Below are 14,616 nucleotides of genomic sequence, written 5' to 3'. Positions count from 1 at the left end.
TATATATATATATATATTTTTTTTTTATACTATACTATAACTATAGTGTCCTAAAACAACAAACATATAAGTAGACAATCTTAGGAAGCGTTTTTAACAATATACTGGATAATATGTCACGTTATGGTGTTTAATTCACACAGTTTTTGGGTGTTTACTGTGAAAAGTATTTAAAGAAACCGATAAATGTAGCATAAACAAGTGAACTTGAAAATTTGCACCCCGAATCTGGCACCCTTCTAGCATATAATGTCACTTTTTACATTCAAATCAATTCCCCCTTTTACCTCACAGATATCCATCACATTACAAAAGTTGCAAATGGGGTTACACATTCTACCAGAATGTGCAAATAATTATGCAAATAATTATTAAGACATTTTTCGGGGGGAAAAACATGCAAAAATGGGTTTGTTGACAGTGTTTTTGGAATATCTAAGATTTATTTCTCTGAATTGATATTATATTTAATTACCATGTACCTTATTTATTGTTATTGTCCTCATTTTAAAACCGCGTGACCTGGATCTGTCTTTTAGGTATCAAGGAGTACTTCCTTTGATTCTTTTCAATAAGTAAACCCTTTTGCTCTAAAAGCCACAAGAGGACGGCAAGCTGTGTTCATACTCATTTCTGGAAGTGAACACAAGAGTGTGGCGTGTTAGATTCAAGCACCTAGCGTAGCCTTTGATGTGGCAACATGTGGCACAGGCTCTCTTGTAGCACGGGGCTGATTGTTTCAAGTTCTGGTGCATTTGGGAGATGAAGCCGATCATTTCACATCTTGCTCATCAACGTGCACTCCTGACGAGCGACTGCAATTCACAAGCATTGACGTGAAGAATGACTGATGACAAGAGCTTTGTGTTTCAAAGGCTTGATCAGTAAGAGGAAAAGAGAGAATGCAAGTGAGAAGGAAGAGCTAGAGCTAAAAAATTATTGATAATTCACCTATGTTCACTTGCTCCTCACTGGGTCACATAAAAACAAATTTATGCTAACAATTAAATGCACTCGTTTGGCATTTGTCAATATCTGTTTCCTCCCAGTTTCATGCCACTAGAAGCCAGAGCTCCTACTGAGACTCAGAATATAGACAAGAGAGTCCCAGCGTTCTCTCAGGCCCAGTGTAATTTAATTATAATCAAATAGCTAGCAGGGGACACCGTTTGCCGAAAACACGCTAATGGATACACATTGCTTTCTGCTTTTTGTTCCCTAGTTCCTCAGATACGGATCTCATTTCTCCATGTGTATTTTGAGCCTTAATGGGATTTAATATCTGAATGTGTCCTTATGTTCATTTATTTGTGTTGTTGCTTGTGGATATGATTTGGCTTATGGATTCAATTAGTTTGTTTTGAGGTATGCCGTTCTGCTGAAAATTCAGCTTTTCTGTAAATTGCAAAAACAGTTATTTTATTAATAAATTGCAAAAAACAGTTATTTTAAATTGTAATAATATTTCCCAATTGTTTTTTTTTGTTTGTTTGTTTTTTTATTTGGCCTTGGTGAGCATACGGGATTTCCTAAAAAAAAAAATAACTTTTTAAAAATAGAGTACTTTGTGTTTGTCTGTGTGAGAGCATGCACGTTTACTTGACTGTTGGGCTGCGTAACTGGCTTTAGCTTTTGAAAATTTGATCACAAATGAGACATTTTGCATTTGTTTTTAATTTGACAAGACGTTGGTTTTCTTACTGCAAAAATGATCATCTTGCAGGTTAAAATGATTGCAAACTGCAGCAGTATCAATGCATTAATCAAACACACTCATACAACATTTCTGACATTTTTCCTGCCCCAATTTTTTTATTTATGTATTATTTTATTTTATTTTATTTTATTATATTGCTTTATGTGAACAGATACAAATCATATAGTAGAGTGAATTCACTCACAATAGCATGAACTTTTTCTCCGTCTTGGCTCCACTGACTTATTCCTATCGTGTCACCAACTCCCACTGAAAATGAATGACATTCGGTTGCTCGTTGCTACAAATCACTGTCAGTTTGAAAGCTCCTTAATAGATGGATGGTTGAAAATGTGCGCTTTGCAATGGGGATGAAGACACAATGGAGTGGAGGTGAATTGCCTTGGGGAACATTTTATGCTATAACAAAAATGGGGTTGAAAGGAATAAGGAGGAAGTCGTTTCTAGGCACTGATGAGAGTTCAGGGAAGACATTTAAAAATAGGCTGTAGTGTGCCCAAGGTAAGTGTGCAGGTAGAGTGCATTTAATTGCAGTATCTGCAGGCAAGAGGACATATGGAGCATGCGCTATTCATGGAACTGGGTTCGGTCCTCTTGGAGTGCTGTAATGGAAATATATGGCAGCAGAAATGAGGCAAAACAAACCTTTCACATGCTACAATCTGCGAATCCCCTCTCACTGCTCACTGGTTCATGCGCTCTTTCAGCATACAGTTGCGGTTTGCTGCAATCCGATAATTGCTGGGATGATGCCTCTCAATCACATTGTTTATGTGTGTCGTTTTCAATGCCATGTGAACTCATTATTGGGTTAATGGAGCATATTTGTTCATGAAAGCGTTCATGTATGTATGTCAGGAAGAATACATTATGTTTCCGGGAAAAAGTACATTAACCCAGTGTAGAAATGGGACATATGTGTCTATGTGGAAGGTTGCTACTTTTGGTTTGCACTGGTGCACATTTGTCAACCATATTGAGAAACACAATGAGAAAAATGTTTGTATAAAAGCTACCAAAAAAAAAAATTTTTTTTTTTATATATATTCTTTTTGAAAATTAGTATTCCACTTTCATGTCAGCTTGCAGATATTGAGGAGAAGTGAGAAATTGCCACAGATTAATGATTTGGCAAATGAAAGCTAGTGAAATAAATGGTGACAGTGGTGCAGAGAGAAATTGGTGGTGCTTAGTGCAAACTTAATAATAATATATAATTAACATTATATTTAATAATTAATATTATATTTAATAATAATATTAATAATATATATATAACCTTTTTTTGTCATGAGCTGAATTTTATTCAGAAATTGTAAATGGTTGCTAACTTCTTTTGAATAAAATGCACAGAGACGGTGTAATGACCTGCAGAAACTATGACAACACTCAATATGTCAGCTGTAGGAATGAAAATCCCACTTTTCAGTTAAAACAGCCAGTCAGGTAATTGAGGCAATGCCTCGTTTTATTCATCAGTCATGTGACTAACACGGAGACCCGGAGGGCAAAACATCCATAAAACAGCCCACAGGCCTGTCAGTTTCCCATCTGTTTCAATCCACATATATTTAAATCACATCTCATAAGAACAAAACAAAGATATGTGAACAAACTGTGAAAAAAGTTTTGGGCACTTGCGATCCATATACAGAACTTGCCGCAGTATTTGAATCAAACAACAGGACAATCTAAAAAGCTTAATGTGAAAAAACTCTTAACATGCCCTAATGTACTAAAGCAGTGATATTAAAAGTTCAAATTCAGTACTCACCATATTAATGATGCATAGTATATACACAGGAAATATAAGCCCAGAATATGAACACAACACGCTAAATTAAGCTTTTCTTCATAATAGTATTCTATGGATAAAGCTTAATGTGCAATTAAGCGCAATGCATTCATATTCTTGCCTGTATCATCAACAAGGTTTACACCGTATTAGGTCTTTTACTATCATTGTCTCAGTACATTCATACTTAGCACAAACATGGAGAGAAAAAAAAAAACTATAATGGGGATTGTATGGGTTTTAATGGAACCTGTAATGGTCCCTGCGGGTCTCTACTGGTAATGTTTTGCCTTCTATAGGTGGCTTATATGGCCCAAAATACACTAATGGGTTGCCAGGTCTTTGTAACAAAACAAGCCCAAAGACCAATCAAAAATAGCACAAAACAAGTCCATTGACCCTTTCCAAATATCAAAACTCAACATATGCTACTCCCATACCTAAAATACATATTTTACAGTAACTGTTGTGTTATACCCAGTAGTAGCCCAGATCCATAGGGCCAGGCAAACCTAACAGTTGATGGTTTGTAATGTCTGTGTTGTGCTAGGCAGTTTACGGATATTTACTCTACAGTATTGCAACATTAATTGCCAGCTATGGTATGCTAAGCTAGTAGGCTAAACTGCAGGCCATCTGGAAACAAAAAGGCAAATGTTTAATTTATTCATTTTAGCTTCAGTAATAAAATGCTGGAAATGAGTTAAAATTTTAGCACTTCCTGAAGTCAATAGTTTTTTTTTAACTGGTTGTTGGTTAAACGTCTTAAATAATGTTTGTGGTTTGGACACGATCTAGACATTTTCATGTTTTATTCTACACCAGCAAAATGCATCCGTAAAATCCCCTTTTAATTTTGTTGAAGTTTTTACTCGTCTTGAAAAAGCGGTTGATAACAAATGGGACTACAGAGTTTGTCGGGGACATTAAACATTACTTCTGATTGGCTTAAAAAAAAAAAAAAAACATGTAAGAATCATAAACTTTTGTTGTCCTTAGAGCATATTTTCTGCAATAATCCAAACACCAGTGTAAAAATCCTACTGGGTTTTTGTCGAGGGAATCAGGGTGATGCTAACTTTCAGGTTGGCCCACAAAAATACATCATCACTGCGGCACTCAATATAACACGATATACAAATTGCAACTCAAAACGTGCTTTTTATATATTTTCATGATTATTTCACATTTTATGTTTATTTATTATTAATTATTTTAAATCAGACACTATATAAAATACACATAGAAATGTTTCTCAGCCCATGGAATCATTTGGGACAGGATTCTGTAGGGTGATGTCTCTTTACACGACATCTCCCCATGTTGATCCATTCATCATGACTCTTGTACGCTCCCTACTGTTGCAAACCGATGCCCTGCAGTGAACTCTATCTGTATCTCTCTTTCTCTCTCTCTTACCAAGCTTCCAGGCTTCCCACTCCCCATGGAGTTCTTTTAGCCCAGCATTCTGAGGATAAGTGATAAGCTATCTAATTATATTCCTCATTTACAGCCTGATCCATGGGCTGATTCTTCTGAGTCACCAAGCGCTGGCCTTACCTCCACCAGCAGGGAATGATCTGAATGTATTTACCTTATGCCTGCAACTACACACACACACACACACACACACTCTAGCCTTTATAACACGCTATCGCGTGGATTATGATTTTGTAGTTGTAGTGTAGCATGCACATAGCACGCGTGCATTAGCAGCAAGGTATCGCTGCAGCACTGGTGTCTAATAAAGGGGTGCGAAGTGTAACATTCCTCTCCACCAGCCTGAAATTCCCTTCACTACAGCACTCCATCTGCCTCATGCTCATCTAGATGCTAATTTATTCTAATAAGAGCCAGTTAATAAACTGCAATTACGAATCAGTCGAGAGACACCTCTGCATATGATTGGCAGATGCATGATTGGTGGATTGGGTTGAATTTGTGTGTGCGTGTGCATCTAAGTGCGACTTTTGGCAGGGTTGGGGTTGGTAACCTGTTAAGCAGAGAAGTTACTCCAAATCTATCCTAGAGACACGTTGTTTACCCTTTACATCAGCGCATTGCTTGTTTTGCATAATTGTGGAAAAATAGAGTGAGCCGTAGCATAAGTCAAAGTTCAAGGGTCCACGGTTCAAATTGAACACGAAGAGACACTCTGGAGGCCCTTATCTTTTCAAAATAACATTTCCCCGCCATTGGCACTCTTCAGATTGCAGCCTATAGAAATAGACTTGCAGTTGGCATGCCGAGTCTTATCTCCTCGGGAGACATGAGGCTGCCGTAAATCAGTTCTTTTCAAGATTGAAAATGAAGACCAGACCCTCACTCCCTCACCCTTAACACAACTCTTAAATAGACCAGCCCACAGGAGACTCCTTTAAGAGTCTGCCCATTCAAAGCCAATACAATACTGCTCTTTCCTTTTAAAGCCACATTTCTAATATGCTACTGCAAGGCCTTAGTACTGCACACTTGATTGGCAAATCCTACAGATAAGATCTTTAGCTTGATCGGTTAAAGTTTTACACCGCTCTCCAAGCGTGGGCCAGCAGGATTTGTCGATCTTGGAACTGGTAATGTGTATGTCAGCCTTGGTTCGTGCTTCTGTAGTCCTCCAGGGCAAAATGTTACGGTTACGCAGAAACTCTGAATTTTATTCACACACCAACAGACCAACTGTCTAAATGAGGGTCATTATCTTGTGCAACGGATTCACAAATGTCAAGGCAGCTTGACCGACACAACTGACTTTCTGCGCGCAGAAAGTGGGTGGTAAATAGAAAGTGATGTTTTAAAGGGGTCATATGATGTTACTAAAAAGAACATTATTTTGTGTATTTGGTGTAATGAAATGTGTTTATGCGGTTTAAGGTTCAAAAAACATTATTTTCCACATACTGTACATTATTGTTTCTCCTGTATGCCACCCCTTTCTGAACATTATTTTGTGTATTTGGTGTAATGAAATGTGTTTATGCGGTTTAAGGTTCAAAAAACATTATTTTCCACATACTGTACATTATTGTTTCTCCTCTATGCCCCGCCTTTCTGAAATGCGTCGATTTTTACAAAGCTCATCGGTCTGAAAGCGAGGTGTGCACTGATTGGCCAACTATCCAGTGTGTTGTGATTGGCCGAATACCTCAAGCGTGTGACGGAAATGTTATGTCCCTTACCATATTGTGATGCCCTGTCAGGCCGGAGCGACGAGACAAAAACATTAAAAACCCATTATAAACGAGGCATTTGTTGCATCCAGTGGGGACATTATTATGGATTATAATAACTTATACTGTCTTTTTATGTGTTGTGTTGCATCGCGTCTCGTAAATATAAAACCATGTCTGCATTTGTGATAGGAGAAATGACAAACAGTAAATACCACTGATTTCTAGTCGTGTCCTCTTTTGGAAGAACAAACAAAGTAGGTTCGCTTTCACAACGAAGCACACAGCGTCTTCACGACATGGCAGTGGCGGCAATAACAATACTACAGCGAGAATAAAAGTTACGCCTTCTTTCTTGCGTGAACATTTGGGCGGCGTTATGCAAATCTTCCCACATAGTGACGTAGGTATGTGGGGGCGTGTTAGAACGAGCCGTTTTAGGTAGGCGTGGTTGACTCTTAACTTTTATAAAGAATATCTCTTTGGATTTGAGACTTTAGTCTTTGCAAATTTACAGATCTTCTTTATGCACCATGAGCTTGTAACACTCCAAAGAGAAAGGACAAATTGAAATCGCATCATATGACCCCTTTAAATATTATGTACATCTTTTACTGAATGAAGATCGGATGATGAAGAAGAGTGTTATAGCATGGCACACATCCAGACTCAGACTTAGTTTCAGCATTTTAAAGAGCCAATTCAAGTGTCTGGTGTGATGCAGTCTCAGTAAAACATACCAGATTGCTGTAGTCTGTCGCATCTTCCACAACCAAGACCAAAGATTGGGAACTGCATACTGTACATATTCATCTCTGCAACAATAAAATGTGCAACGCTTTGTTTTACTACCTTATATGTGATATCAAATTAATTTAACTTGCACTAGAAAGCATTCTTCGGAATCTCATGATTTAGGGGAATGTACATTCCTGAACATGATGAACGCTTAGCCTCATTTCTCAAAAAATGGAAAACTTGTCCTGCATTTTGTCTGTTAATTTACATGACAACAGGCGTTTGGGGACCTGAAAATGTAAACTTTTGAAAATGGGTTTCAAAGTGCAAGTTTTTGAAGACAGTACTGTTGTATCCGTGTGCATTAGGTCTGGAACAGTGTTGCGCACTTATTCCTGTCGCGTACATGCGCTCTCAAGTTGCCAAGACCAAATGTGGGTATACTGGGACGGGCCCATAGTGTTCCTATAGCTCAAACAGTACAGCACGGCATTAGTAATTACAAGTTTGTGGGTTCGAATCCCAGGGAATTTGTGAAGTGATACAAATGCATCCCTTGAATGCAATCTAAGTCTGTCAAATGAATATATGCAAATTTGCATAATTTATTCTGATAATAAACAATGCTGTTAGAAGGTCATTTCCATTCAGTGCAACTTCACGAAATTCTCATGTCTCTACCTCTACAGTGTTGTCTTGTACTTCTGGAACTGCATGACAATACGAAAATATGCATGCATATGTGATATGAATCATTAGATGGAATAGAATGTTACAATAAAATATTAGCAAACATTCTGAAGTTTATTTAAATTGATTTAACTTAAATGCTGGCTAGAATGCCTATTGTAACAAAGCAACACTTAATCTTCTCTCGTTTCGAAAAGAGATTCCTATGACTCTCTCCGGCAAACAGGGTTCACACAGTGTTAGCTCACAGTTTTTGAGTATGTGACGAGTAACTACTGTATGTGCGATTGTGCGTCTGTTCTCTCCTCAGGACCTCCGACCATCTCCAGCACACAGACCCATCAGGCTCCACACGGGGAAAAGGGACAGATCAAATGTTTCATCCGTAGCACGCCACCCCCAGACCGCATTGTGAGTTACTCAGCTCTCTCCTTCCAATGACTCAGCTCAGACAGGACTGCAGCTATTGAGTGGGTGGTTGCTGTTGTCACATGGCTCATGTGACTCCATTAGACTCAGTAAACACAGTCCAAAAATGCATAACACACTCATGAGTTACGATCTGTTTAATAAATTAAATTGCATCTCAAATAATTTGTTTCCTCTATATGAGTGAATGGGTATTAGACATGGCAGGCTTACAGCCCTAATTTCTCATTTAATGCATGCTTATGCTCTGTTACCACAGATCCAATTAGGATTTACCACTCTTAGATGAACTGTCTCCTCTCCGGGCCAATTTTTGATTCATTACTCACACTGTGCGTGTATGTGTGTGTTTGTGGCTGTGCGCATGGAAGTGCATAGGTAATCTCTGTGCGATGTTTACCCATGTGGCTTCGCTTTTATCGCTATGGTATTTCTAAATGTCAGTTGAATGGGAAAGACTGCTCCTGTGGTCCGGAACAACCAGTAATAACTTTGGAAGTGTAATAACGCCCATAAAGCAGGTGAAAACAAACATGGGTCTCTCTTTCCTTCTGAAAAGACAAGCTTGCACCAGCAAGCTGATTCAGAATAGTTTATGATGGTTAGTGTTTGTCTAGATGGTAGAGACATGCTATTTACCAGGAAAATGTGCTGGTTGTAAAGCTGGAAAGGAGGTTTTGCTGGTGAAGCCAGCCTGGTGGTAACCAGAATGTATTTATGTATGTATGCATACATGACTAAATTCTGCTAAATGACTAATGTACGTATGTATGCATGTATGTATGTATGTGTTTATTTATTTATTTTTTTATTTTTTTTATTTTTTTATTTTTATTTACTTAATTTTATTTATTTATTAATTTGTATTTATTTTGTATTTGTTATGTATTTTATTTTTATTATTTTTTTACTGTTTTTTTATTTATTTATTTATTTTTATTTTTGTATTTATTTATGTGTATTTTTTATTTATTGATATTTATTTATTTTTATTTGTATATATATATATATATATAGAAAAACAACTCATGCTGGTCTTTTCAATATGGTTTCTTCACTCTTCATCAGGCCTGGTCCTGGAAGGAGACCGTCCTGGAGTCAGGGACGTCAGGTCGCTACACGGTGGAGACAGTAAGCACAGAGGAAGGAGTGCTGTCCACCTTGACCATGAGTAACATCGTACCCGCCGACTTCCAGACCATCTACAACTGCACCGCCTGGAACAGCTTTGGCTCCGATACAGAGATCATTCGCCTCAAGGAACAAGGTGGGAGCCAAGGTTCGCCAGGATTCGCCTTCTTTTCTTTAAAACATGCCTGTGGTAGAGTAATGATGCAGTGTTTAATAACCATAGTTTCTGAAAACACTGGAATGGAGTAGAATCTTAGAAAAAACATTTGATATTTTCTCCATTACTTTCCATTTATCAAATTAGCAAGTCTCCTTTTAATATATTTTAATGTATTTATATACTAGATTTAAAGGGGTCATATAATGCTGCTAAAAAGAACATTATTTTGTGTATTTGGTGTAATGAAATGTGTTTATGCGGTTTAAGGTTCAAAAAACACATTCTTTTCCACATACTGTACATTATTGTTTCTCCTCTATGCCCCGCCTTTCTGAAACGCGTCATGATGAAGCGGATATCGTCCTCTTTTGGAAGGTCAAACAAAGTAGTTTCGCTTTCACAACGAAGCACACAGCGTCTTCACGACATGGCGGCAGCGGCAACAACAATATTACAGCGAGAATAAAAGTTACTCCTTCTTTCTTTGTGTGAACATTTGGGCGGTGTTATGCAGATCTTCCCACATAGTGATGTAGGTATGTGGGGGCGTGTTAGAACGAGCCGTTTTAGGTAGGTGTGGCTGACTCTTAACTTTTATAAAGAATATCTCTTTGGATTTGAGACTTTAGTCTTTGCAACTTTACAGATCTTCTTTATGCACCAAGAGCTTGTAACACTCCAAAGAGAAAGGAAAAATTGAAATCGCATCGTATGACCCCTTTAATTCACAAATAACTGACAGTCACAACCTACATGTGGTTTTCAATTAAAATAATCAGTAATAAACTTCTGCATTAGTACATTTTCACACCATGTCTCGCACACATTCAACCACTGACAATAACACGGTTCTTGGCTGAATTTAAGTGGAACATTGAATAAGTGAGTTGCTGACTTAAGAACAGTCTGATTCTCTAATGAATCGTTCAGTGTTCATCATCAGGTTCAAAGAATCAGCTTTTATCTTCTTTTCTTTAAAACATGCCTGTGATAGCGTAGTGATGCAATGTTTCATTACCATGGTTTTTGAAAGCACTGGAATAGAGCAGAATCTGAGTTTTTTTTTTTTTTTTCATCATTACTTTCCATTTATCACTTTGTACATTATGAATCACTTTACACAAGATTAGCAAGTCACATGTAAATCATATCAATCTCTTTTAATGTATTTATACCAATTTTAGATTACAAATTTTATTTCTTGCCAAATGATTATTTCAGAGCAACACACTAATTGCACGTATATAACTGCAACTTTAATAAATCATATAAATCTGTTAACAACACTTAGCACTATTTAATTTGCAGCCTTGTTACAGTGATTTTTTTTTTTCTCGTGCATTTCATGAAATCTAGCTTCCCAGTGCTTTCATAGTTTGGATTTGTTAACATGCAATACATTTTAGTTTTGACTGATGTTAGTGGTTCTTTAATGGATTTGTTCCCCAAAAAATTAGAATTTGGTCATCATTTTTACTAATTTCAAACCCTAATAATTAAAGATTTTACATAATGTGTTGGTTGTTCTTTTCTATTAAATTACAATGAATGGGGGCTAAAGCTTTCAAGCTTAAAATATAAGTATCATAAATACAACTCTTCTAGGGTGACTATATATCCTCTTTTTCCCAGTTGGGGTTTCTAAATTGTCTTACATGTCTGGGTTTTGGCTTTGTTTTCCTATTGTTGTCATACTTGCTGAAGGAAAAGACTGAAAAGTACTTTGACCAATAGCATTCAAGCTTTGTACATAATCGACCAATCGTGGCACTGAGAAGGCGGGATCTACAAAGAACGATCAAAACCATGGAAATACGCAAGTACATGTAATGCATGAGTCCTGTTAAGAGCACGTCAATAATAAAACAAAGCCATAACCTGGGCATTTTAGCTAATATAGAAATCCCAGCCGGGAAAAAGAGGACGTAAGGTTACCCTAGACTTTTCTGAAGTCTTTTAAATCCATACAGTATCATTGTGACAAAAATGTTTTTGGAAAAACTATTCCTTTAAAACATATATCCCCAGGTTTATAAGAACAGCATACAATAATTCAGACATTAAACAGGCATACACTGTGAGTACGCAGAGCTCGTAATGCTTAGTTTATACTGGGAGCCAGTAATTAACTTTGTGTAGGTATTGCTTTTTGTCTGCCTCAGCCTCTCGTTATCGTTTGGCTGTAAAATCTGGGCTCCATCTTTCGGTTTAAACATACCAACAAGAGCACAAATAAAACAGTTGGGTTGGCTCTAATTAACCTAAAGCCACGTCTTCGCAAAACACTATTAGTGTTTTATAAAAGTCCTATTAGAGTCCGTAAATGATCCAAGGTGAACGATAACAACCCATGCAGTGTTCAGTTTATGCACACGCAAGACATGTGTCATGCACTGAATGTATGCGATAATTGGCATAGCTGCAAATTGTCAGATTAAAATGAAGGTACCTGAGTTTTTGCTAGAAGGTGATGGTGGTGTTAATTGCCTGTAGAAGTTCTTTTGAATAGATGCCTTGAAGGTGCGAATGTCTCTTCGACACGGCATTTGACATTCTCATTTGTTCCACGCTAGTGCGAATCTGGAAATATGTTCAGGAGTGAACGGTGGCGTCTGTGTTTGAGCGCTTATTTACTGGATTTACCCATCCTGTCCATGCTGTGTTATTGTAGAAGGCTCTGTTTTGTTTTCCAACAGATTCCCTCCCTGTTGCTGTGATCATCGGCGTGGCAGTTGGCGCTTTCGTTGCTTTCATCGTCCTCATGGGAACCATCGGCGCATTCTGCTGTACGCGCTCTCAGAGAAGTATGTACCTCTCAGCCCATTGTGTTCCTGCATGTCCATCACCAGAGAATGCTAAGTGCTCCTCAGTCAGACAAAGAGCAGGGTGTTAGGATGTTCATGTCACTTCACAGAAACCAGGCCTTATTTTTCGTTGAGTGTTTGTGTAGGGTTGGGCGGCATGATGTATAGAGCAGAAATGCATCATCTGTTAAAGAGTCTGTGATGCTGATGAAACTGTTGTTTAAAAATCATACAGCAGAAAACTCTAGCTGTTTTCCAATATAGATAACGTGTTGGGGTATTTTGCTCTGGTGCTCCATGTGTTTCTAACTAATTCTAGCTAATTTAGGATGACCATACATCCTCTTTTTGCCAGACATGTCCTGACTGGGATTATTGAATTGCCGCTTTGTTTTCCTATTGTTTTCATACTTGATGAAGGCAATGACTGAAAAGTAGCTCGACCAATAGCATGCAGGCATTTTACATAATTGACCAATCGTGGCGTGTGAGAAGGTGGGATCTACAGAGAACAACCAAAACAATACAAATATGCAAGTATAATGAGAATATAATGTATGAGAAAGTCAATGGGAAAACAAAGGAAAAACCCGGACATTTTAGGCAATTTAGACATGTCCGTATGGTCACCCTAAGCTAATTGGTTAGGTTTAACTGTTGCTTACAGTGATCTACAGTAGAAACATTGCAACTTGTTTCTCTAATTGAATTAATTAACTGAACAGGTGTGCAAATGTACATGAATTAGCTATTTTACATTAGCGTGGCTTATTCAGTTATACTTTTATATATACTTTATGAGTGTGTTGTTATTTACAGCTGCATGTTAGTGCCACCTTAAAAAAAAAATCCTAAAATTAACGGTTAAGTTATAAAATTAGGAGTCATAATATTGCATTAATAAAATAGAACATACTATAACAATATAACATAATTGTACTTGACTTTATTCACATAATTTTGACCTTATTGTTAAAACATTACCATTGCATTCATGAACTGTTTTGTTTTTATTCTCGAATTTGTCTTTCTTTTTTTCAATGTTGCAGTAAAATTCTGACTTTTTATTTTTTACATTTTTATTCACTAATGATACTATGATATAAAGCTTTTGTCATGCCGCCCACCCTTATCTCTGTGTTATTTGTCTTCATTTTACCACGACCATCCTCTGTCATGATCAAAAGAGAAAACAGCTCATCCATGTACAGGTTAGCGTCAGACAGCGAACAATGAGCGTGTAGTTTCTGATTGTTGGTGGCATTGGGTTGAGCATGTTGTTGTTGTTGTATGCCACAGAAGACGCTCACCTGGTTATGCCTACACTGCCCACCTCCATCTGTGCTCAGCAGAGAGAACTTGCAAGCAAAATTAAGACAGAAAGTAAGACCTGTTACCTGACCGTCACCAATTGTCTGTAAACATTGTTCTTCAATGCGTCAACATGAGCTGTGTGATTCTGATGTCTCTAATGGTTCCTCTAGGGTTTCCTCTTATCTTAGTTCTGTGGTTTTATGCTGCCTTCAAGTCCTCCTGGGAAGTTTCTACTCAAAGTCTTGGATGTTTGGATGTTGTAATTTTAATGGCACACGATTTTAGTTGGAATAAAATGGACAAATTAATATCAATTTAATTTCAATTTATCTCTATTTAATTAACTTGCTGACGAAGTCAGGAAACAATTTTTGAAGAACAAGGTGTGTGTGTGTTATGTTTAAGCTAAGTATTTTAATATTTGCATTCTACCACAGTAGTTTATTTTTTAATTTTTCCTCTTCACCCAAGCTTTTTGGGATTGTTTATTTATGTATTTGTTTATTTTAATTACATACTGTATATTACTTAATAAAAAAAAAAAAACATGTATATAAAAACATATTGTTATAAAACCATATAATTCTGTAAATCTGTAAAGTTTAATAATAGTTAAATAATATGTTTGAACAGTTTATTTAATCTTTTATTTAAGTTTATTGAAGACAATA

The 14,616-nt window shown here is 37.1% G+C and overlaps 1 protein-coding gene across 2 annotated transcripts in view; it reads left to right on the top strand.

Moving 5' to 3' along the window:
- The window catches only part of LOC107739153 (kin of IRRE-like protein 3), a 234,943-nt gene that overhangs the window by 214,117 nt on the left and 6,210 nt on the right, over positions 1-14,616 (top strand). For both annotated transcript variants that reach the window (XM_016551164.1, XM_016551165.1), the window contains exons 10-14: positions 8,418-8,518; positions 9,605-9,815; positions 12,524-12,631; positions 13,819-13,842; positions 13,931-14,014. In XM_016551164.1, coding sequence (XP_016406650.1) covers positions 8,418-8,518; positions 9,605-9,815; positions 12,524-12,631; positions 13,819-13,842; positions 13,931-14,014 — 528 coding nt within the window. The remainder of the gene's footprint in view (positions 1-8,417; positions 8,519-9,604; positions 9,816-12,523; positions 12,632-13,818; positions 13,843-13,930; positions 14,015-14,616) is intronic.

Source organism: Sinocyclocheilus rhinocerous, unplaced genomic scaffold (genome assembly GCF_001515625.1).
Source record: "Sinocyclocheilus rhinocerous isolate Xijiao unplaced genomic scaffold, SAMN03320098_v1.1 scaffold3818, whole genome shotgun sequence".
In the NCBI taxonomy this organism is placed as follows: domain Eukaryota; kingdom Metazoa; phylum Chordata; class Actinopteri; order Cypriniformes; family Cyprinidae; genus Sinocyclocheilus; species Sinocyclocheilus rhinocerous.
This window is presented reverse-complemented; position numbering and strand designations above follow the sequence as displayed.